This window comes from Orcinus orca, chromosome 14, assembly GCF_937001465.1.
Source record: "Orcinus orca chromosome 14, mOrcOrc1.1, whole genome shotgun sequence".
Lineage (NCBI taxonomy): Eukaryota > Metazoa > Chordata > Mammalia > Artiodactyla > Delphinidae > Orcinus > Orcinus orca.
This window is the reverse complement of record NC_064572.1, coordinates 29545972-29570279: the sequence shown is the minus strand read 5'-3', so window position 1 is coordinate 29570279 and position 24308 is coordinate 29545972. Positions and strand designations below refer to the sequence as shown.

At 53.5% G+C, this 24308-nt stretch overlaps 1 protein-coding gene across 3 annotated transcripts in view; it reads right to left on the bottom strand.

Annotated features, from left to right (window-relative positions):
* The window catches only part of SLC29A3 (solute carrier family 29 member 3), a 41745-nt gene extending 17437 nt beyond the window's left edge, over positions 1-24308 (bottom strand). The window contains exons 1-3 of one of the 3 annotated variants that reach the window (XM_033434166.2): positions 24207-24286; positions 20741-21039; positions 490-572 (exon numbers count right to left, since the gene is read on the bottom strand). In XM_033434166.2, the coding sequence (XP_033290057.1) occupies positions 490-572; positions 20741-21039; position 24207 (383 nt within the window). In that variant the 5' untranslated portion in view covers positions 24208-24286. Of the gene's footprint in view, positions 1-489; positions 573-20740; positions 21040-24206 lie in introns of all 3 variants that reach the window. The other 2 variants (XM_049697305.1, XM_033434167.2) reach the window with 2 other exon arrangements.

Here is a 24308-nt window from a genome sequence, read left to right as displayed (position 1 = left end):
TAGCTCTGATTTTTTTTTTTTTTTTTTTGACCACTCCACGTGGCATGTGGGATCTTAGTTCCCTGATAGACCGGGGATCGAATCCGTGGCCCCTGCGTTGGAAGCACAGAGTCCTAACCATTGGACCACCAGGGAAGTCCCCAGGCTCTTACCTTTCGACGGCTCTCAGAAAGGCTTGGAAGACCAGCCTCCACAAACCTTGCTCCCCGGGCCCCACCCACCATCTGTGGTGTCCCTGCGGCCCAGGCAGCTGTTGACAGTCAGCTCTGACCCCATGTGGCAGCGTGTGGCTCCCTGACTGGGCATTCCATAGGCAGGGCCCCAGGTAACCGATCTGACTCTCAGTCTTCATGGAGGAGTCTGAACTGCCTGCTTCCTACTTTAGTGGACACATGTAAGCCAGCAGGAGAAGCAACTGTGGACCAAAGGGGAGCGGATGAGGCTGGAGGTGAAGGTCAGGGGCCTGGGAGAGGGAGGAAAGTGGCCTACCTGTTGACAAGCAGGAAATTCACCAGGAGGCACAGCACGGAGGGTACGGTGGAGGCAACGGCCAGGTAGCTCTCAAAGTAGTTCTGCAATCACAGAAGTGAGGAGTCCGCTGAGGTCACTCAGGATGGAGGGGAGGGGCCCCACCTGAGAGCATGGACAGGGCCCCTCTTGGTGGGTCTTCTCCCCACTGTCTAGACACCTACGAGTGATGGGTAAGTCCACCCCGAGATGGCATGGTCTTGCCCCATCTCTAACCTAAGACCACTCACTCGGTCACACAACAGATACCATCAATGAGCTATGCTAAGTGCTGGGGACATAAGGAAGGGTAGGACTTTGTCCCTGCACTAACGCTCTGCAGCCCATGCTCCCACCCATCCTACCTGTTCCACCCACGTCTGAGGCAATGGAGACAGGACTTGTATGCATGTATGTTTAAAGAAAAATTTTATCCTATCAGTCGTCTTAGCCCACTGTCAGATTTCAGAGATATCCAGATGGGTTTTGTTATGACTCATCCCCATTCTCACATTCTCGCAACCAAGTGAGGCCTGTTAGAAATACATGGGGCCCTGATCCTTGCAGAGAAACTGTTCCGACTCTGGATTTGCTCCTTCAATAGAGCTGCTACCCAAGGTCAAAGCCACTTTGGGAAGTGGCTCTTAGTCTGGCCAAGATGAGGAAAAAGGGCATTTTCCTGGAAGTAGCTCAACAGTATTATAGACAAAGAGTGCATGAGACCACAGAAAAGACGAAGATTCCTGATTATAATGTGCTGCAACTTTCAGCTGAAGAAGCTGAGTGGCAACTTTATGCATTTTTCAAAGCTCAGGGAATTGTCCACTCACTAGGGTAGATTTTACTGAGTGTACCTCATCCCTCAATATACGTGTCGAACAAAAAGCCAAAACACTGGAAAGGCTGATACATCTTGGCTTTGGTCCTTTTATGTCAAACCGTGAACCCCAGGTCAGTCGTGACAATGGTTTCTAAGCCGTGAAAACAGCTTCCATGTATTCAGCATACCGTGTGCAAGTACAAGGGCTTTATACGAATGATATTCTTTACCCTAAAAAATAAAAGAGCTGTGAGTACTCTGGAAAGTTTACAAAACTGAACTTAACTGGGGAACTATTTTGAGTACAAATGTGCCAAGTACCAAGAACAATGTGTGCGAAAATCTTGCCAATGTGCAAACAGCTCGGGCAATTGTAGGATCTCTGCAGAGTTTAAGACATGCTTCTTCCCTGTTAAGAACGGGGTGTCCCATTGGGAGTGTAGGATAGAGTGTGAGGTTTTTTAATGTCTCAAAACACCGCAGGAAGAGCTGTCAGAATTCTGTGGGGGTTGTTGTCAAATCAGTGGTAGGAGCAGTGAGTTCTAAGGGAGTTCTGGGTAGGGAAGTAGGACGAGGGGGCTGAGTCCTGGAGAGAATGGCAATGAATATGGTTTTGGGAAAAGATCCCAGAGGAGGTGGGATTTGCGCCAGACCTTAAAAGGGAGGGTAAGATCTTTCCTTTCTGGGAGAGTCTGACTGCAATGTGGAGGCCAAGAAAGAAAGATGTCGTAATGGGCCACTTCTAGTCTGAAGCACAGACCGTTCCCACAGTCTGTTTTTAAGGCTGCAGAGTGCTTTGTGGTCTCTGATATCCACACCCTGAATGTAAGATTGTGATGGCCTTGTAATTAAAATGATAATCACAGCTACTGTGGTCCATCAACCATGAGCCTTAGAAATAGCCTTCCTCCTTTGAGGGGCCACCGCATTGTCCTAGCCTGATGGGTTCAGTGGAGCCTGGACTGGTCCGAGGCACTCAGTCAATTACTCCTTGACATAGTGGCTGGGCGTAGGTGAGGCCAGGCAGGCGATGGGTGGCTGGAAGCAAAGGAAAAGGGCTCCAAGGAAGAGACAGCTGCAGGTGGGGGCCAGGACTGCCCCAAATCTGAGCTCCTCATGACAGCCTTCCTTCAGTGGCTGTTCATTTTGTGGCAACTCTATAAACGGTCATCACGCGGGATGCAGAAGCTCTGTCTTTGTTTTTTCAAGCAGGCTCAGGTTGCTTGAACATTTTAGGAATGGGGATTTTCTAGGTAATTGAATGTTCTGGTTTGTTGATATTTAAGCAGAAGAAGTTCCTTTTAATGTTGGAAAAGCTTTTTAAATATTGACAACTGGGTAAGGCTAGGACCCCCCTTCTGTTGATTGAGCCCATTTCTCTGCTTTACAAAGGGCACGTGGTCGGGGGGCAGGGTGGGGCGCGGAGGCAGGGGAAGAATGGACTTGACCCTGGGTCATCTTTCTACTGGTTCAGATACGGGAGCTGTGGTTAGTGACACAGGTGGACTCAGCACATCCCACAGAGCTTTTTTTTTTTTAAACTTAATTCCTGATACAAACATGTGGTGGTTTTTACTTATTTGCTGCTTTTGCTTATAAGCAGAGTTCTAGCAAAATGAGGTGTGGTGGGCAGGCTCTTAGGGTGGCCCCCATGATCCCAGCCTCCTGTGTTCATGCCCTTGTATCATCCCCTCTGCTGAGTGTGGCTGGGACCTGCCTAGACTTGCTTCTAACTGACAGAACATGGCAAAGGTGACAGGTATACACAATTATGTGGATGGGATTATGTTACATGAGATGGTGGTACCCATCTTGCTGGACTCTTTTTTTCCTCCCTTGATGGCTTGGAGAAGGCAGGGGGCCAGGCTAAGGAAACCCACGTGGCAATGACTGCAGGTGGCCCCTAGTCGCTGAGAGTGGTTTCTGGCCAATACCCAGCAAGAAACTGAAGCTCTCAGTCTTACAACCACAAGGAACTGAGTTCTGCCAACAACCCAAGTAAGCCTGGAAGTGATCCTTCTCCAGCTGAGCCTCCAGTGAGACTGCAGCCTTGGCTAACCCCTTACTGCAGCCATGTGAGACCCTGAGCAGAAGACTGGGTTAGGCTGTACCCAGACTCCTGGCCTACAGATACTGTGAGATAAGAAACATGTGTTGTTGTAAGCTGCTAAGTTGGTAGTATTCTGTTCTGCAGCAGTAGATTCCTATTTAGTGAGGGTTTGGGATAGCTGAGTTCCTAGTAATGGGTTTTTTCTGAATATCGCAGCCTTCCTGTTGCAATTTAAATTCAGTTCCTTGATGAAGGCAGAGAGAGCTGACCATGATTTTATTCAACTTCTTGCCAGACATGAGGACCGACGTGCCTGCCCACGAGGGGAACGAAGGTTATGCTTGCCGACCACATCAGTCCCCCTAGCCCTTCCTCTCCAAATCCTTGGCTAAAATGAGGATCATTTTTGCAAGCAGCATGCACTGATTTCAAGAAACTGGACTTAGTTTACGTGCCACCCCAGATCTGCTCGCCTCACCCGCCCCTTAGGCCATTTGCCTTGCTACTTGGTCCCACGTGGTCATAAAGCCACTGCCGCCACCAGCAGGGGGGCCAGCTGCCAAGGAGAGACCCCTGAGCCTGCGTACTGCTTGGGCTGTGCTCGCAGAGGCTCTTGCTCCCTGGGTGGCTCTGGGAGGGGCCGGGTGACCCTCTCTGAAGGGTGGGGGAGGCAAAGCCCCACCCACAAGGTAGGCTTCAACCATTGAGAGGAGATGGGAAGGAGACTAGAGACACGTTGCTCGTCTTTCCTTCCTCACCCCCTCCACCACACGTGTTCTAAAATGCGGCGGCTCCACGCAGCTCCTCGGGAGGCATCCCGTGTGCCTGAGCAAGCAGCTGTGTTTAGCTGCAAAGCTGTGGCCAGCGCAGTGATACCACAGCCTGTATCTACTCTCTTCCATCCCTGCCTCACTCCCCTTTCCCTCACTCTTACTTCCCTAGGACTGCACTCCCCACAGAGTATCACAGGTAAGGTGCTGCCTCAGGCTCCTTTCTGAAAACATCCAACAGCAAAGGCCCTATGTTCAATTCTCGATCCCACACATTGCAGACTTGCAGCTGGTACTCACTTCCTGGGTTCGTCTCATTTGCTTCCAAGGCCTGTTGAGGTTACCTTCTCCCAGTTTACTCAAGGAAGTGTGAAGACGTCGGAATACTGGTTCAAACGCATTGCGGTCAGAATGGTAACAGTGCTGCCCCCTCCGAAGAAATCTGAAGTCTCCATCCCACAGGCTGATTTTACGTCATGCAATGCTTGGGGATAATTCACACCATGGTTCACCTCCACTTGGGACCGATTCCTGAGAGTTCCCTCAGAAGGCTCTGCTGTTATTTATCCCACCAGGCACCTTGCAACAAGTCTGCAGCCTCTACCTCCAGAGGTAAACCCAAGGACACCAAGGACTCCGGTCTCGGAGGAGTGGAGGAGGGCAATGGCACTGGGCCCCCTCCTGTGACAGTGGAGGCTGTGCTGTGCACAACCCCAGGGGGACCAGTCACGTGGACGGCGACATGAATGGAGCTCCGCAGAGCTGTGCAGCACGGCAGCCCTGCTTACACAGCTCATGGGGGTCAGTTTGGGCCTGACATGATTGCAGGTGGGAGACCGTATCTGATTCAGGAAGAAGGCAGGGCTGGAAGGTGGGTGGGTGTAGCAGGGCAGGACTTTATGAGATGATGAAAGGTCCCCAAGCAGGTCTGCCTGCCCCAGGAGGCGGGAGACCCAGAGGCTGGTAATCCCACAGCCCTCAGCCTGGCTGAGTGGCCACTGTCCATCCAGATCAGCATCCCTTCCTGTTCTACCCACTCCTCTGTTCACTGTGTGCCCAACATCATGCTGGTGGTTTGGCGTATAAAATAGACAGGAAAGGGTGCCTGATGCCCTTAGGCAGCACGTAGTCTGGTGCAATCCTACAGCTGTAGAACAATGGATACAAGGGAGGGGAGGGGAGGGAAGGAGGGAGTTGGGGGGGGGGGCTTCCCATAGGAGGCCATCTTGGACTGTAGCCTGAAAGATGGGGGGAAGCTTGCCAGACAGATACGGGGAGGTGTTGCTGGTGGAGAGAGAAATGGCATTCCAAGAGGCGGGAAGAGCACATGCAAAGGCAGGGATGGGTGCTTCTTTGCCACTCAGGACTCTAACCCCAGCTCACTTGTCAGAACAGACCACCCTGAGGCTTTCCTCAGCACCCACAGGAATCTACTGCACTGAGACAGAAAGGCACCCTGTGATCCATTCAATCCAAACACAGGGCAGGGAGGCAGGAATGCAGCCCCAGCACCTGCCCCTGCCCCTCGGGGTGCTGAGGAGAGAGCGCGGCCCCACCATTCGGAATTCTCCAACTCAATGTGAGGCGAGCCCAGCTCTGAGGAACAAAGAGGGAAACTTCTGCTCCTTGAATGTCTAGTCTAACCCCCCTGCCCTCCAGTATCTCCCCTGCACTCTGCAATTACCTAGGGCTCGGCGTCTGGCAAAGGTAACATCAAAGGTCCTCTTTGGCACTTGTCAGGTAATCTAATGGACACAGAAGCCCTGCACAGTACCAGGTTATTGACATTTGAACAAAACTGCTCACATGTGGCCTGCACAGACCCCAGTCCATTTGCTCTTAACTCAGCGTGTAAGAGCAAGTCAGAACTGGGATTACTCCCATTTCACAGACAAGAAGCTTGAGGTTAACAGAGGTGGATGAATTGCACAGAGTTGCACACTTGGAGAGTGCTGGTGGCAGGATTTTCTGATGCAGGGCAGGGGTGGGATGGGGAGATCGTTATCATCGCTCCACAAACGTAAGAGCCACTGTAGCTGAGGCCGCCTGCCTCACAGTCACACAAACCCAAACACCGTCACTGGGATTACAGCATGTCACTGGCTGCCCCAGAGGCCGGGACTGGCAGCCCACATGCCTTCCCAGCAGTGAGCTGGGACCAGCCCGCGGGATCAAAGGGTCCATCAGGGTGGCGTCTTCCCTCTGCCCCAGCCAGAAATGATGGGGCTTGAGTTCTCCCCTCTGCCTGTTAACTCTCTCTTTTCCTTAAACCCCACCGTCCATTCCCTTGTGCATTTCCTCAGGCCTGTAGATCGGAGTAGCAGTAAAAATCACACACAAAAAAATAAAGATTGAGAGAAAAGCCCTCACTACTGTCAGCCACCGAAATGGATGGACACGCTGCTGATAAGCACAGGCCATGTGAAGGAGGACATTGTAGTTGGGAAGCACTGGGCAGGCTTCCAGCTTCTCTCCTGACCATGCAAACCCCAGCAGAACGCCCCAGGATGGGTGGGGGCGGGGATCAAAACCCAGAGTGTGGACAGAGCCCGCCGGGGGGCGCTAGGTGCCAGTGGCCCCCAGGCGCCAGGTCGGTGTGGAGCAGCCCTGTAGCTGCGACACAGGGCATTGATCCACTTGCAGTGGAGAGGCAGAAACCATTTCCGTCCGTGACCCTCTAGCCTAGCTTGTGAACACCAGGAAGGGGGAGAGATGCTCTTCAAACACAATCTAAAAACCCAGCAGAGCCAGCTGGCCAGATGTGAGGCGCATTTTACGTCGGGGAGCATTTCCTCTCCTCCACGCTGAGAGCCTCCGTGCTAAGCATCTCTTCTGGAAGAATTTAATTCTGAGCTCAGAGTCCAGGGAAGGAGGTTTCTTCAGGCAGGGAGGCCCAGAAATGAGCCCGTTTATCTCTGGCAGGCCCTGGGTAAGCTTCCTCTGCCCCGAATGCCATTTGCGCACTTTGAAATAAGTGCAGCAAATTAGTCACGAGTCACGGCCACCTAGCTTGGGGCCGGCTGCCCAGCGGCTTCTGAGAGGCAGCTTTGCGTGGCCCCCACCTCAAGAGCACAGCAGAGGCAGCTGGGCTCCTGCGGGGCGAGAAAAAGCGGCTCAAGCCTGGGGAGTGGCAGCTCGAGGCAGCAAAGCGTTACCTGGATCACAGGAGCATGAAATTAGCAGCAGCGAGCAGGCTGGAGCCAAGAATAGCTTTTGCCATTGCAAACTTGCTGCCTTCGGACAGCCCAGAGCTGAGTTCTGTGCCTGGGATGCTGCAGGGGAAGCGCCTCCACCCTGGCACTGGTCACAGTCACTTCTGGGCAGGCCAAGAAGTGAGCAGAGGGCCGGTGTCCCCGCGAGGGGTGCAGGTGGCGTCCTGTCTGTGGCTTCTGAGGCCCCGTTTGGGGCACCGGCCTCAGAAAACTAAGGGGTTTGTGGCTGGGGGCCTGGATGAGCAGGGAGGGGCAATGCCTGTTCCAGGGCTCAGAGAGGTGAGGGAAACAGGAGCCCAGATCCACCGAGGTGTGACGGGGTAGCCAGGGGCCCAAGGGCACAGCAAAGCTGGGGTCAGAGCCAGACAGGTAAGGCCTGGAAAGATGACCCAGCCACTCCAAGGAGAGAAGGCCCCATGAGACCTTTGCATGCTGTTCTAACATCAGCCCCGATGCTTGGCCTGAGCATGGACTCTCAGGCCTTCTCCAGGCCCAGACTCCCCGGGGCCACTATAAATCTTGCTCTTCAGTAGCTTGGAAGCCCTCCTCAGCCTGTGATCTTCTTTCACACCTCCTTTGGAACTCCTGCCAGAAGATAAGCAAAGTTCCTGAGGTTTTCTGGAATGAGCTCCCCTGACCTCCCTCCCCTCTGTGTAAAGCTTTCCAGGGCAAGAAGGTGCTCTTCCTCCACCACGAATCCGCACCTTCCCCACCCGCATTTCCTCTCTCTCTCCCTCACTGCTGCTCCCTCCTACTCTTCTGCCTAAGAGGCTCACTCAGGTCTCCCTTGGGCTAAGAAAAAAACCTCTTTGACTTCACAGTCTTTGGCCACCAGGCCCCTCCATCCTTTCACTCCAAACTCCCTAAAAATGCAGCCTCTGCCCTCACTGTGAACGCCTTACCCGCTCCTGGGTGGCTCTGGGGAAAGACTCCTTCAAGGGGTCCTCTTTGCAGCCCACCCATAACCACCACCTGGTCTGAGCCCTCAGGCTCCTGTCACCACATGCCACCCACTATAAGGGCTGAACTGTGTCCCCCCCAAATTCACGTCAACACAGAATCTCAAATGCGACCTGATTTGGAAATAGGGTCTGTGCGGATATAATTAGTTAAGACGACGTCACACTGGATCAGAGTGAGCCCTAAGTCCAAGGACCAGTGTCCTTACAAGGAGGAGAGCGCACAGAGACAGACACACAGCGAGGGCGCCCAGTGAACGCAGAGGCCGAGACTGGAGCTGTGCTGCCGCAGGCCAAGGGGAGCCAAGGCTCGCTGGGAGCCCCTGGGACCTGGAGGAGGCGAGATTCTTCCCAGAGTCTTTGTAGGGGGTAGAGGGGGAGCACGGTCCTGCTGCAGCATGAAGGAGCTTAGTGTGTTCAAGCAACTGAAAAACCAGGGTGATTTCGGAATCCTGGGAGTGAGGGAGAGAGGAGGGGACCAGGCTGGGGGCATGCGCAGGGCCTGGGCGTCCAGGCTGGGGTTGGAGTTTGGATGTGGGATTCTGAACAGCTGAGAAACGTGGTACCAGCACCCATTCACCAAGCCCCCACCACACAGTGCCATTCCGCGTGTTCATCACGTCTTTGCTCCCTCTATGTTGCAGAGGAGGACGCTGAGGCTCAGAGAGGTCGGGTACTTGCCCAAAGTCACATAGCTCAGACCCAGTCCTCTGTCCCCTTACTTGGCGCAGTGGACAGCTTCTCTGTTTTGTCTTCAAGAGACCGCTTCTGCAGCCTCCATGGAGAATCGACTGAAGGGGGCGCCCTGGGGGCCAGCGAGGCTGAGACCGTGGAGAGGAGAACTGGAGGGATTGAGACGTTTCAGAGGTAGAATTGACAAGACTTGCTGATGGGCTGAAGGTGGGGGTGGAAAGACAGAGGGAAACAAAGGTAACGCCTCAGTTTCAGGCTTGAGCAACTCGACTGGGCAGGGGCAGGGAAGGAAGTCTGCTCCGGTGTAGTCTGGGCGTGCGGGTAAAATAATGACCCCACAGTGAGATTCCACCCCCCTGAATATGGGACCACGGCGTCTAATCCTGGGACGACAGTCTTCCTCCCGTGCCCCTCCCGGCCAGCAGTCCAGCCCTGACACGTGACTGGCCCTCTGCGAATGCTTACTGATTAACTCATCACTCTGCTCATACTTATTGAGCCCCATAGCTATTCACAGGGGATTCAGTCCAAGTTCCTGCTTTCGTGGAACTGATGCTCTGGTCAAGCAGACAGCGGGCTAATGCATAAACAAACAGACAATATGTCAGGCAGCGATAAGTGTTATGAAGAGAAATTAAGCCAGGTAGGCACCTCTATAACGGATCTCACAACGCTCGTAGGGGGAGAACCACAAGGGAGCGGCTAGTCCTGGCAAAAGGCTGGCCTGGGGACAAATCTGCCCACGCTCTTTTTTTGTACATACTGGACAATAGCTGCACCCCTTTGTTTACAAATTATCCACAGTGGCTTTCACTCTACAAGGGCAGAGCTGAGCACCTGTTAAACAGGGATCCTGTGGCCCGCAAAACCTAAAGCATTTACCCTCTGGCCCTTTAGAAAAAGTTTGCCAGCCTCGATCTAGTTTCTTAAACAAGGTAATGGAGCCCTAAGTTGCCCCGCAAATTTGACAAAGAGTCAGAAACAATCCAGCTCTCCTGAGCCCCAGGTTTTTCCACCACGCAGGGTGAGCAAGGAAAATGACAACATCACTTCCGTCAACCTTCCACCCCACCTTCGCCAGGTCCCTGAGGGGCAAGCAGGCCTTGGATCTGCATCTTATGTGCCCCCTACGCACCCTCAGGCTGGAACCTTAGTAGGCAGGGAGATGGCTCAGAAACAGGTAGAGGGAAAGGTCCGAGAAACAGGGAGCCTGTAAGTCCACACACAACCTCTGCGGGGTGAGAGCTGATTCAGGGCTCGGTCCCTGCTGACGCTCGGCCAGCCTGTCCTTCCTCTTCTGCAGCCTGATCATGTGGCCAGGGCAAGGAGGAAGAGGCCTTCCAAGGAAATTCCCCACCTCCCCTCAGCTTCTGCAGCCCCCTGAGGGCTGACACACATCAGCAACCCAGGGCTGATGGCTAGGGACAGGGACCAGGCCCTGTGGCATGTGCCTAAAGAGGAAGCGGTAGACAAAAAACCAAAACAAAAACAAAAAAAAATGAGGTGGCCTGGCGGTGCTCCAGCTGCTCTCTGCAGAAGGAAACCCAGGAGAACAACCAGGAAGAGGCAGTCCTGAGCAGACCCAGCTGCACTTCCTCACCCAACATGCCCTCTCCTCTACAGGGAGGCTGTTTTTCTTTGGGGGTTCATGTGGGCAGAAACCACAGGCTGCTACAGGCCTCAGATGCATGCGTGCGTGCGTGTGTGTGCACACACATGGGACTCCCAAGAGGGCCTCCCAGGTCGCTGCTGCCATCACGGATCCCTTCCAGAAGATGGCCCTGTAATGAAGGCGCTCGGCCAAGACTACAGTTTGGTTCTGCTCTCCAGGTACTCGAGACAATCGAGCACGTAAGGCCCAGGCTGCGTTCTAATTTGTCGAGGAAATCACCTCTAGATTCTAAGGATGTGTGCAGGAAGAAGTAAAACCGAAGGCAGAGGGGGAGCGATCGAGAGCCTGGGAGGGCCAGGGAGCAGGGCGCAGCTGTGGACAGGGGCCCTGAGCACACAGGGAGAAAATAAAAAGAGAAGTCGAGGCCACTGAAGGCATGACTGACAGCGTTTCAGGTCGGGCTTTTTCTCTCCCTCTGCAGGACACAGCAAGAGCTAAAAACAGAAGAAAAAGCCATCACAGGTGTATTTACTGGGAATAGCATGCTGGCTGGGTCTGCAGTTAGAATCAGAGGGTGGACAAGGGAATTAAAAAAAAATGACTCACTTTGGTTCTAATTTTTAAAAATGGTTTAGAGCAGCCATCCATGCTAGCCCAGGCCACTGGGCAGCTGGGAGGAGGGACCTGCCCTCTCTGCCTGGTGGCCACTCACCCATGCCCTGCTCAGGAAGCCTATAGCCCCATCCTAACCTGCCTGACCCCCAGACTGCCCCCAACTTCTCCTTTCCTGGGATGACAGGGCTCAGGCAAAATCCTGCCTTAAAATGCTTTCATGGTGTAAGGAAGGGTGTTTCCCTCACTTAGCACTATTCTTCAGAATTCTGCTCTTAAGAAGTAGATTGCCAAATGGAATCTAGGCACCTTTTCCATTCGGAGAGGTCTGAGTTGCACTAGGAGTGGACTGCAGGAGCGTCACGATCCATCTACACCAGAATGGTGCTTCTCAAGGAACAGCATGTGGACAGAGGAGACCTGGATACCTGCTACCCTGCCAGCTGGCCATGTCAGGAGCACCTGGCAACAGTGCCCAGGCCCACCCCAGGGAGGAGGAGCCAGCAAAGCGGAGTCTGGGAATCTGGGTGTCTGCCAAGTGCCCCAGGAAACCTGATACAGACTCATAGATACCCCTGGGTTACGGCCCCCACTCTTGTCTTCATAGCCCTGTGGCATCAGCAAGTCACTTATTGCTTCACTTTCCTCCTCTGTGGGCAAAATGCATCCTTATGGCTGGATGTGAGGTGACAGGCAAATGGGTGGAGCAGGGCTTTTCAAATGACAGGTTGCAATCCTGTTCATAAAGGATATGAAATCCACTTAATGGGTCACAACCAGAATTTTATTTCATTTTCACTTTTACTGCCTTCTTTCCTGTTCCTCAGGATGAATCATCTGCGTGCTTTTCCAGGACCCCCTCCACTGTGCCCCGAGCCCAGGCCCTGTCTGCTCGCAGACTGCACTCAGCTATGTTTCTTCCTCGTCCTCAGCACCCACGGTCCCCTCTCCACTGGACCATTCACATGAGCACACAAACTACCTGCTATTTCTCCTGTGTTAAAAATACAACAAACCGGACTTCCCTGGTGGCACAGTGGTTGAGAGTCCGCCTGCCGATGCAGGGGACACGGGTTCGTGCCCCGGTCCGGGAAGATCCCACATGCCGCGGAGCGGCTAGGCCCGTGAGCCGTGGCCGCTGAGCCTGCGCGTCCGGAGCCTGTGCTCCGCAACGGGAGAGGCCACAGCAGTGAGAGGCCCGCGTACCGCCAAGAAAAAAAAAAAAAAAAGAAAAACAAACCCAGAAAATCCGTACCCTCTTGACCACACATCCCCTGTAACTCCCGCTCCAATCCTCCAGAAGGAAAGAGTTGCAAAGCAAAACTCCTAGAGGTATTTCCCAGGTTTGCGGTCTCTCCAGTCCCTCCCCCATCCTCTCCCTCACGGCCTCGGGTCCAGCTTCTGCCCCTACCCCCATGTCGCTGCTCCCCAAGGCCACCAAGGGCCCACACGAGGTTAAATCCAAAGGCAAGCTCTCCATCCTCCTCAGCCTGGCTGGCTTATAAGCCATTTATAAGATCAGCACGGATGATCACTTGCTCCTCCTTGAAAACTACAATCAGAGATTGTTTTAAGTGTAGATGCTGCTTCGTGAAACTGCTGCTTCCATTACAGACATGTGCGTCCTGCCAGATGAAAGGTGTCGCCTGAAAACATCTGGAGAGGCTGATATGGAGCCCAGGGTTAAGGGCATGGACGATGTGGGTTCAGACGGCCCGGCCTGAGTCACTGACTCTGTGCCTGGGAACAAATAACCTGTATTTTCTGAGCTTTGGTTCCCTTCTCTGTAAAATGGGTATAATAATACCTATCCCTGAGGGCTGTAGTAAGGAGCAAAAGAGATAAGGAAAAGAAAGCTTCTGGCACACAGTAGGTTGCTTAATAAATATCGTGGAATTAATAAGCAAATCAGAGCCCTCAGTACAGTGCTGGCACAGGGCGAGGGTTTGGTCAAGGTGGTGAACGTTAGGAGGATTCGGCCCATCCCTCACACCACAGCTACCGTGTAGGAGATGCGCAGTAAATACCAGGCTTCCCTCCCGGCGACATCTGGGGCGCTCTGTACATGCTGCGGACTCCCCATGGTGGGTCTGTGCTCAGAGCACCCAGGGGCCACGGAGCCTGGCCCCAAGCCACACAGCAGGGGAGGGCACCGCTAGGGCTGGGGCTGAAGGAAGTCTTTCTGTCACCCTCTGGGCTGCTCCCAGCTACCCTGCAGTCCCACGAGACAGACAGACCCAGCTTCCTCCCAGGTACAGAGCTTTTACAAAATCAACTACGCAGGGCTCTTAAAATTCCAGGAGCAGGTCACAGTCCACTCCCTGATCCAGCACAGAGAGGGTACTGGCTGGTCCTGGCAGTGACAGCAGCCCAGGAGAGCAGAGGCCGGGACTGTCTCCATTTCCCTGTCCTCCGTTCTCACGGCTTCACTTGCTCTGGCCTGTGCTACCCTAGGTGCTAGGACATCACTTCGGTGCCCAGTCGGCCCTACTGCTCCTTTTTCAGGAGGCTGGCAAACAAGGAGGAAGAGGAAGGTGGCTATGGAACCCCTCAGCTCACACTGAGCGTGTGCCCAGAGGAAGGGCTGAAGTCTCTTTCCAGGCTGTCAGGCATCAGGGGACAGCAGAGTCACATTGAGGAATTAAGCCCAAAGCATTTAGGTCAAGCGAGCACCAGACCCTCCATCCAGTCAAACAGAGCAGGACCCTATGGGGCTCCTGGGCACAGAAGCCCTTCTGTACCCCCTTTTTTGTAGGGAACAGACTCCAGCCTCCACACCTTCCCTGAGTTCCAAAGGGCAGATTGGAAAAGTTGCTAATCAGGGAAGGGAGGGGATGCAAAGACAAGGGAGGAGCAGCCAAGAAACAATAGTGCAGCCTCGGGGCAGGGCCCTCAAGGGATACACATAACAGTGTCTTTAAGCTCTTTATAGAATTAAAACCCAACAAATGGAATATGTCAGCATTCTTCATACCAGAGAAGCTCATCAAGAAGATTACCTGAGGGCTTCCCTGGTGGCGCAGTGGTTGAGAGTCTGCCTGCCGATGCAGGGGACACGGGTTCGTGCCCCGGTCTGGGAGGATCCCACATGCCACGGAGCGGCTGGGTCCGTGGGCCATGGCCGCTGAGCCTGCGCGTCCAGAGCCTGTGCTCTGCAACGGGAGAGGCCACAACAGTGAGAGGCCTGCGTACCTGAGACCGGATTAGGGGACTGCAGGCCCTGCACACACCCTGATCTTATCAGCAACCCCACCCTTGAATCATTGCTATAAAACTCCTCACCAAATCCTCCAGGTTGGGACACACAGCTTTTCAGGGCAGGAGCCCGCTGTGTCCCCCTTTGCCTGGCAAAACAATAAAGCTCTTCTTTTCTACATTACCCAAAACTCTGTCTCTGAGATTTGATTCGGCACCGGTGCAAAAAAGGCTGAGCTTTTGGCATCACCATCTCCGTTTGTAAGGGTCCCAGAATGCACCCCACACTCTCTGAAGACCAGGTTAAGGAAAACCATTCCTCAGACTTGCAGTAGAGAGCCTGCTCTCATTCTCCCCTCCACTGCCAGCTTTGACCACTTGCACTGCAGGAAGTCCTTCTAGAGGGCTCACCTAAGTCTCTCATGATGTAGCCTAAGCCCATTCAATGGATGCTCTGGTAGAGGCAGAGGACAGCTATTCATCACCCCCACCTGCTAACCTTTCTCTTGGATCATGGGGCTGCATGTTAGCCTCACCTTAAGGCTTAAGAATGCTTCTTCCCAGAGCTTAAGAATGCTTCTGCCCAGGCCCCTCCTTCAATGTCACCAGAATCAGGTGGGTGGGGCAGGCGGGTAGGTTTTCACAACTCTCCGGGTGATTCTACCGTACAGCCAGAGCGGAGGACGCTAGGGGAGATGGAGAGGCCAGAGTACGCCGGTTACCAGCACAGGCTCCGCTGACCTCCAGACTGGTCCACAGCCCAGTTCTGTCACTTGCTAGTCAGTGACCTTGGGTCAGTGTCTCCAGATCTGTGAGGCTCAGTTTCTCCATCTGAAAACTGGGGCTACAGCACCTAACTCACCAGGTCATCCTGCAGATGAAGTAAGATGGTGGGTCCAATGGCGGCAGGTACAGGCTGTGTGGCGGGGACTTTGTAAAATCAACAGGTCGTTACCAAGACCTCTGATAATCTGTCTTTCTCAAAACTAGTTCATCCTGGTTGCTTTTAGCCCTTCTCCTTGAATTGGGATGTCTGCCCTTAGTCGTAAGAATAGCTCCCAAGTCATGCTATCCTGCTTCTTTGAGGGGCTGAGGGGTTGGGCCAGGACAAAGGTGCCATAAATGAGAAGATGCTCAGAGACCTTCTGAACCAGATCAACCTGGATCCCTTCCCTATGCAGGAAGCCCACTTCGTGTCTCTGCTAGCCCACCTGAAACGTCAGAACTCCTTTGGTGGTGGCCACTGTGACCCCCAGATCTTCTGCTCCCTTGTAAAGCCACGCCCTCCCTATCCTGGATTGGGGTGATGGGGCTTCCTTCCCCAGCCATATAATAACTAAAGCAACAAATACTTATCATGTGCAACTCTATGCTGGGGGCACAGGGATACAGAGTAAGAGAACTGTATTCACTATTCCAAAAGAGCAAACGGTTTGGCGGGGGAGGCATTCTCACCTTTGAAAAGGGTACTGTCACCATGGATAATAGCAGTTCCTACCTCACAGGGTGCTGGGGGTTAAATTAGTTAATGCAGGCAAAGTGCTGAGAGTGTTGCTACCCCACAATAAGTCCTCAATACCATGAGTTGTGGGGTGAGGACCTGATGGGGAAGTACGCCAGGCTCTGGGGACCCAGATGAGGAGCCCGTAGTTCAGAAGGGTGGAGGCAGGGGAGGTTCCCAGGAGTAACAGACACACCTACCTCCTGCCCCACTCCCTGGTCTGAGCCCCTGGAGCGCCTCTGGTCAGGGGATGGACAGGATGGCAACAGATGGCCAGGCGTGGGTGCTGGCCCCGCTGACACCAAGTTGGACTGTGGGTCCCACCCACGACCTGGCCATGTCCCGCAGCCCCCTCAGAGAGGAGCCCTGGGCAGGCCAAGGCGAATGGGAAGAATGCGTGGGCAGGAGCCGTGGAGGCCTCGTGGCAGGGGAGGACCGGGAGAAGGTGTCATCACCACCTTCTCTGGGGCAGAAAGGGGGTGTGTGTCCGCCTTATAGTCCCGGGCCCAGCGGCAGCGCTACAGGCTTGCAGGAGAGGCCAAGGAGGCCCCCCACAGGATCAGGGATGGTTTACGAACCCCAGAGCCAGGGGAGGACTGGGGTGGGGGGCAGGGGGATGTGGTAGAGGTGGTGTGGGGAAGGGATCAGGGATGCTGACAGCTTGGAAGCTGGGTCCAGAATCCAGGGGTACAGCTAAGGCACCTGGGCTTCCAGGGGGGAAAAGGAGGCCAGACCAGGGTCAGGCTCTCCACAGGAAGAAAGATAATACGGTTTGGCCACATCAGGGTGTGGGGTGGCCTCTGTCTCCAGGACAGTCCCCTCTGCACTACCCTCCGAGCAGGACAAATTCTGCAGTCATCTATCCACCTAAATTCTCCGTAAAACTGTTTACAGCCCTTCCTAGCTATGTGATTAGGGGCAGGCTATCGAACCTCTCTGAGCCTCTGGCTTTTTGCCTGAAAAAACCCCCCAGAAACAGGGTTAATGAGAGACAGTGTGTTTGGCACCCTTGCCAGCATGGTGGCCCAGAGTCAGGCTCAGAAGGCGGCTCCCCAAAGCACCATCTTTTCCTATCAGTTCTTCCTCTTTTATGCTCCCATTTTTTTGGCTCTGGGCCCACAGTCTTGTGGTGAGTTTATTCAAAGTTCTTATTCCAGAGAACAGAGACAAGGGGGCAGGCGAGCCTGAGAATGCTTTCTAAACCACCCCAAGGGTGTTCCAGGCAGAAGAAAATGATCCTGAGAAGGGGGGTGACCTTGAAAGTGACATAACCGGGGAGGGGGTCTGTGCAAACACCCCTACGGAGTCAAATTCCCCACCCAATGGTATCCGTCCCTGGGAAATATAAAAAGGAAGTACGGAGAACAACCAACATCCAGGCCCACAGCTAATTGAGCTGCAGGTGGTGGCTGGAGACAGACCCATTTGACTCTCCCCCGCTCGCTCCCCCCAGAGTAGCCCTCAGGTGACAGCACAGACCAGCCGCCTCTCGCAGGGAAATCAGGAAGAGAGGGGGAAAGAACTGGGGAGGCGGGTGGCAGGAATGAGGAAGTAGGCAAAGAAAAATGGCGCACAAAATGCAGAAACACCCCAGCATGCTTGCTTCCCAAACCTGGCCCATGAATCGAGGGGTGACAGGTCTCTCATCTCCGATGCCAAGAGCAAGGAGCTCCGGGCAGCCGCAGGTACTACATCTGCACCTGCCAGCACTTGGAAAGAGGCAATAAAGCATAGCAGCAGGGCCTGGAATGCTAAGTGCCTGCAGCTGGGAAGGGACTGCCTCGCAGCAAGAGCCACTCACGGCACACCTCCGCTGGGCGAGGGCCACTCCCAGGGACTGGACCGCACATCCTCGCCTGTCCTGGGCAGCCTGCTGCTGGGGCCAGGGCAGCGGGCAGAAGAGGAGGCAGGACAGGCGCACATGGAATGTAGCCCTGGGGGCCACCCAAGGCCGGGTGCTGGCCCAGACAGACAGGGATCTTCTGGATGAAGCCCAAGTGAGCTGGCTGATTTACGGAGGCTGGCAAAAAGCTGGGACGCTTGAGTCACTGGTAAATGAGAGTGGATCATAAAGCACCCCGGCTAAGCCAGACGTCTGGAAATACAGCAGGGCCACCTGCAGCTCACAGTGTGGCCCCATTCCTCGAAGGATAATAATGATCATAATGTTTATACAGAACTCGCAGTAGTGGTGCCAGGCCCTGCTCTAAGTGCTTTGCATGCCTATGAGTTTACTTAACCCTCACAACAACCCTAAGAAGTTGGTGGGTGTATCATCCTCCTGTTATATGCCTGCAAGGTGAGGCAGCACCGAGAGGCCAGGGAGCTAAGAACAGAGGCAGGGTTTGAACCCATGCAGTCTGTTTCCAAAAGCCCTGCCCTAGCCAGTGCTGCCCAAACTCTACCATGCCTGCCAGTCACCAGGGCGGCGTGTTGGCAGCTCCTGACTCAGTCGGTCTGGGGGCCTGAGACTCTGCATCACTAACACACTCCCAGTGATGCCTGGTCCCAAGACCACGCCTTGAGTAGGACGCTCTAAATTACTATACTAGGTTCCGTGACAGCCCTTCACTGCAGAAATGAGTTTATACGCACTGCTCTGGCCTCTGGAGGCATGTGTGAATTCCTCAGTTAACAGGGAGAGGCCCTCACAGGGTGTCAGAACCAAGGGGCTGGGGCTGGAGGAGGGAGTGTGAAGTCTTAAAATGCCCATGTCCACACCTCACCTCGGCCTTATTCAATCAGAATCTCTGGGGTAGGGCCCAGACTGGAAGTTTTAAAAAGCTCCCTGGGTGATTCCACTGCATAGCCATGGTAGAGCCCTTCCAGACAGACGATAGGGACGCCTCAGTCAATGCGTCAGACTCATTGAAAGTTCCGTGGGGTTAGGTCAGGGAGTTCAAAGGTGCTCTCAGAAAAGGGGTGGCGAGCCAACTCCTAGGCCAGTTGATGGGTATGGCTAGGGTCTGCTAGGGTATCCTCTTCTTGTCCCCTGGGGCACCCCTGGAGGAGAGGGGCAGCTGGCAACCCCCAGCCTGGGATGCCTTTAGAGCACCCTGCTTCCCCCATCCATGAGCTTTCAAGAGAGAGCAGACCTTGCCCTAGATCAGCTGCGTAAACTGAGGCTCCTGACAAAGAGTAACCACACTGAACCCTCTTCTCCACTAAACCTGGACCTTAGCCCCCATCCTATCTCCACCTGCCAGCTCAGTCTTAGCAAGAATCCTTCAAAGTCAGTTTATGGAGAATCCCCCCACCCTTGATATCTTATCACCCTCGAGATCTGATCAAGTTCTTCATCCCCCACCCTTGGTGTCTATGTCATGGGCCTGCCTTTAGCAAGAATCCCCCTACCCTTCATTGTAAATTAACTATACTTCAACATTAAAAAAAGAAATAATTCTCAAATGCTATGGCTACTTTCCAAGTAAGGTTAGTGACAATTTTTATACTAAACCAAATTATAATGAAACCTTAATTTATGAGAAAAAAAAAATCCCTCTACCCTGATGATTCCTCTTAGTAATGTTCCAACCACTGACCCCCTCACTTTGCTCCTTAGCTATAAATCCCCATTTGTCCTTGCAGTATTTGGAGCTGAGCCCAATCTCTCTCCCTTACTGCAACAGTCTTGAGTAAAGGTTTCCTTACCACTTTAACAAGTGGCAGAATAATTTTTTCTTTAACACTCTCCCTGCCCATGGGAAAAGTCACCCCACAAAATGAGCAGCCCCAGGTGGAGAGAGAGGGCTTGATGCCACCTGCCAACCAAACTGAGACTCCTCACCTTGACATTCAAGGCCCAAGCAAAGCCTTCAAGGCCCAGGAAATTATCTCAAGCCTTATTTCTCTCTTATATGCACCCCACATATAGCAAAAACAGATGCTTCTCTGTTCCTAATAGACATCTGAACTTTCCTCCCAACCTGCCATAGCTCAGAGTTTTCCTTCCACCTGGAATGTCTCCTCCCCATTCTTCTAAGTTGCAGAGATCTCTCCCCTAATAACAAGACTACTTACGCCCAGTCTTCAATTCCCCATCTTCCATAACTACACAAACTCCTATCTGGGCTGGGTACATGGTTCTCGGGATAAAGACAACACTTAAAGACTACACTTCCCAGCCTCCTTTGCAGTGCTTGTGGTCACACGACTGACCAATGCGATATGAGCAAAAGCAATGTGTTTTACTTCCCAGAGTGTTTATGTTCTTATAACTGTCCTTTTCCTCTTCCTACTTGAAGTAATGGCTAGAATTCCAACAGCCATTTTAGACTATGAAGTGATCTTGAACATGGAAGCTACACATGGTGGAGTAACTAGGTTCCTGCAAACATGGAACATCACCCTAGCATTGGGCTGGCCCCCTCCAGACTTGCACATGAGAGAAAAATGACCTTCTATCTTGTGGTAGCCACTGCTCTTATGGAATTTTCTGCAACTCACAGCTGAACTTAGCACTATTATATCCACTCTTTCAAACTCCTGGAGGCATGGACTCTGAATTCTTGGTTACCATACCACACGGCACAGAATCATCATTTGCATCTCCTCCCCAAGTTAAATACTAAGCAATGTGAAGGCTGGGGCTGTGTCTTATCCATTTCCATCTTCCCCTGCCACCTGAAGCATGAGGCCTCATATACAACACAGAGCATGTTTTAGGGCTGAAGTGAATTCCATCTACGTACTATACTCCACACAGCTTCCCAATTTGCATCCATACTCTTAGGACGCTGCAAGCCTCCCTGGAAGGGTGCACCCAAATGAAGTCGCCCTTCACCGCCTCCCAGGAGGAACACGCCTTACCAGGATGTCCGAGCCCTTAGACTCCTCCACTGTGGCTGGGCTGGAACAGTTGCTGAGTTTGAATATCCAGTACTCCTGGGCTGTGACGAAGAAGTTCCATGGCAGCAGGCCACCGATGCCCAAGCTGAAGAAGATGATGTAGGTACCACTGAAGCGGTCCTTGGGCCTCTGCAGGCCGGGCGGCGGGCGGTCCAGCAGCTTCTCAAGCAGTGCTTCTTGGTCAGCTCGGAGAGAGCTGCTTGCAGTTCTGTAGGTGGAGTTGGAGCTTTGATGAAAGTCATCCTCTGAGACGATGGCCACTGTTGGAGCAGAGAGAGAAGCAGAGATGGGGCAGGTGATCAGAAGCTGAGGCCGGGACTCACCCATCCTACAGAGCTGACTATGTCCCCACTCTGAGGTCTACAGGGTCACCAAGGCGTGGTTCGAGAGCTTCAGGTTTAAAGATTAGGGAGAAGGATAAGATGTCACACTGTAAGTGACCTCAGGTTCCCCCCACCCAGTCCATACAAGGGCAACAGAGTAGCAAATAATTGTGGGGCAGCTGGGAGTAAGGCAATGCGGCATGGTGGGGCCTGTGGCAATCAATCTGCAAGGGCAAATCTGGTCTCAAGGCATCGAACTTTCTAAGCAGCCATAACAAAAGGAATTAGGACCTCTGATGAGCACACAGTGCTCTCTAAACTCTTCAACTTTATGTGAGAAAAGTAAGGAGCAGGAAAAGTGTGCAGAATATGGTACTATTGGTGCAAAAAAGCAGGGATGGGGTAGATGGGAAGGAGAAAATACACACATATGTACGTATATCCTCTGGAAGGACACAAAAAATTTCAAACAGTGGTTGCCTCTGAGGTGGGAGGCTAGGGATGGGGAGGGTGGGGACCTCACTGCATACTCTTCTGCGCCTCTCGAATTCTGAACTTTGTGAATGTATTATCTGTTCAAAAATAAGATTATAAATAAAAGCATTCAAATTAAATAATATTAACAACAACAAACAACCTCATGGTGTCTAGCGCTGCCCCCAGAAGCTGGTTTGAAACATCTAATAGTCCACTCTCTCATTTCATTTGTGGGGAAACCGAGGTCCAAAGAACGGGTCACAAACCAGGCCAATGGCCAAGCCTGAGCCTGCAGCTCCGGCCTGGGTCCCCACCTCTGTTCATCACATCCCACCACGAGACAGCAACTCCCCATTTGTGGTAGCAGCTAAGACAAATCGAAGATTCCAGGTTGCCAGTAACAATTGTGTAGATGGCCTTGGGCAAGTCACCATGCTCTGAGCCTCACCTTCCCCATCCCCATCTGCAAACCCAGGGAAGCCTTTTTCCAATGGTTTTTGTAAACTGCGACTGGCTGGCAATGCTGACAAACGTCAGCATCTTCCCTGCCATCCTCGCCTTGTCACCTGGCCGGCTGGCTGCGGAGTCTGGCTGCAAGGTAGCACGCCTGCTTCTATGCCCTATATAGCACACAGGCCATGACAGCAGCTTGAAAAATGGGAAATATTTCCATAAAGCTGAGGATGGGATACTCTGTAGTCCCTTCTGCAATAAACAAATCAATGCATCTCGGCTCACGTAGGCGTCTGAGCCTTAACTCAGAGCATCAAGCCAGGCCAGGTGAGATGGGAACACTGTGTCACAGAGGTACAGAGCCTTATCAGGCTCTGCTACTATTTCGGGAGAGCCTCACAACATTTCCCGGAATTAGGCAGGACAGAAATTATTGTCTCCTTTTTTTCAGAAGCAAAGGATGAGGACTTAAGTCACTTGATTTGTCCCACATTCAAACAGTAAGAATTCCCGATAGTTAAAATTAAATCCAGTACTCATGCATGTCAAGGTCTGTACCTAGCACTTGAGGCTGACCACAGCCCAGTATAGTAGGTAGTACTCTAAGACCCATTTCACAGGTGAAGAGTGAGCCTCAAAGAGGTTGAGCAATTTGCCCAAAGTCACACAGTAAGAGTAAGGTTACATAGCCAAGCAGTCTGAGCCCATGTGGACTCCATGGCGTCCCTGGGAGGCAGGTGGCTGGCAACGTGCACCCTCGTCTGCTGGCTCCTGGCCAGTGAGTTGTGAGCAGGGTGAAGGCAGCACTGCAGGGCACCCTCATCAGTGTTTGCTGAATGAATGGACTCTGGAATGAATGGAATGAATGGGGGCAGCCAGGATGTTTTCCCCTGCTGGGGCAGCTTATACCCTGCAGCAGGCAGGAGGATGCCGGATACCCAGAGCATCCGAGTCAGCAAGTCTATTTTAAACTCCCCTGGTTGAGCAGAGCCCTTTCCCAGCTTTGCTCACAGGGAGCTCAGCACTAACCAGACAGTGTGGCCACACATGCACATGCGTGCGCGCGCACACACACACACACACACACCCCATTTCTAAATTAGTGTTTAAAATGTAAAAATTATGACCCACGTAGGACAACAGACAAAGGCCAAGTGGCTCCTTCCAGATGCTCCAGCTCCAAGTGTGGGTGCAGGGGCCACCAGCTCGGTCACCCAGGCCACTCTGCCAGCGTCCATTCTCAGCTCCAGGTAGCTATTTGTCCAGGACCATTCAGCCTTGACAAAGCTTCTGAAGGAGCCTGGAATTGCCTCTCGCCCAGGTCACAGGCCAAGGCACTGGAGTGAGCAAAGTCTTATTACTCTTGATGAAAACGAGCTGCTGCCTTTTGGATTAAAAAGAAAGGTAAGGAAGAGCCTCGGCTGGCGGGCTGGCTGTGGCCTGGAGTGTGTTCCTCAGGCACCTGCGGGAGCTGGTTGGGCTCAGCACTGCTCCCGTCCTGGGTGACCTGCGGCAAGGGGCAGCCGCTGCACGAAGCAGCAGAAACTCGCGGGGCCTGGAGTCATTGCAGGCCATCCTCCAGGTCTGGGTGCTCGTTTCCAGGAAGTTTCTTACTGACTCTGGCAATCTCGCCTCTGTGTCTCTATTTCCTCACCTATGAAATGGGGGCAGGGGGGCTGGTGAAGCTAACCTACGGGAAAGCACTGCTGGGAAACTCACGGGGCCACCCACAGGCCATGGCAGAATCTGCCTTGGGGTTGTGGACACCCCCAGCCTCAGGCTTCCCAGTTTGGACAGTCAGCCACCTTCTGGATACTCTGGGCTGACCTGTCCACACCCAGGCCCCCCATATCCAGGCGGTGAGGTCCAGTCTCAGGAAATCCATGGGGAGGAGGGCGGAGAATCTGGGGGAGAAAGAAGATAGAGACCCAGAAAGAGGCAAAGTGAGAGGAAAGTAGGGGGAGGAGGAGAGAGCGGAGAGGAAGGGGAGGGACGCTGGGGAGGGGGCCACAGCGAGAGGCGCCAAGACAGAGGCCGGGGTCCTGAGGCTCCCGCGGAGCCCCCCAGGAGGGCCGCGGCGGGAGGCCGCCGACTGCGCGAGCCCAGTGGGCGACCGAGGGCCTGAAGAGCTGGGCGGGGGCCAGACCCGCGCCCGACAGCCGGCCCGCACTTACTGTCGCCGCCGCGTCGCCGCCGCCTCTCTGCTTACCTCGGCCACTACGACGACTCGCGGCTCTGCTGGGCCGCAGGCCGGACTCCGCCTCCAGGCGCCGCCC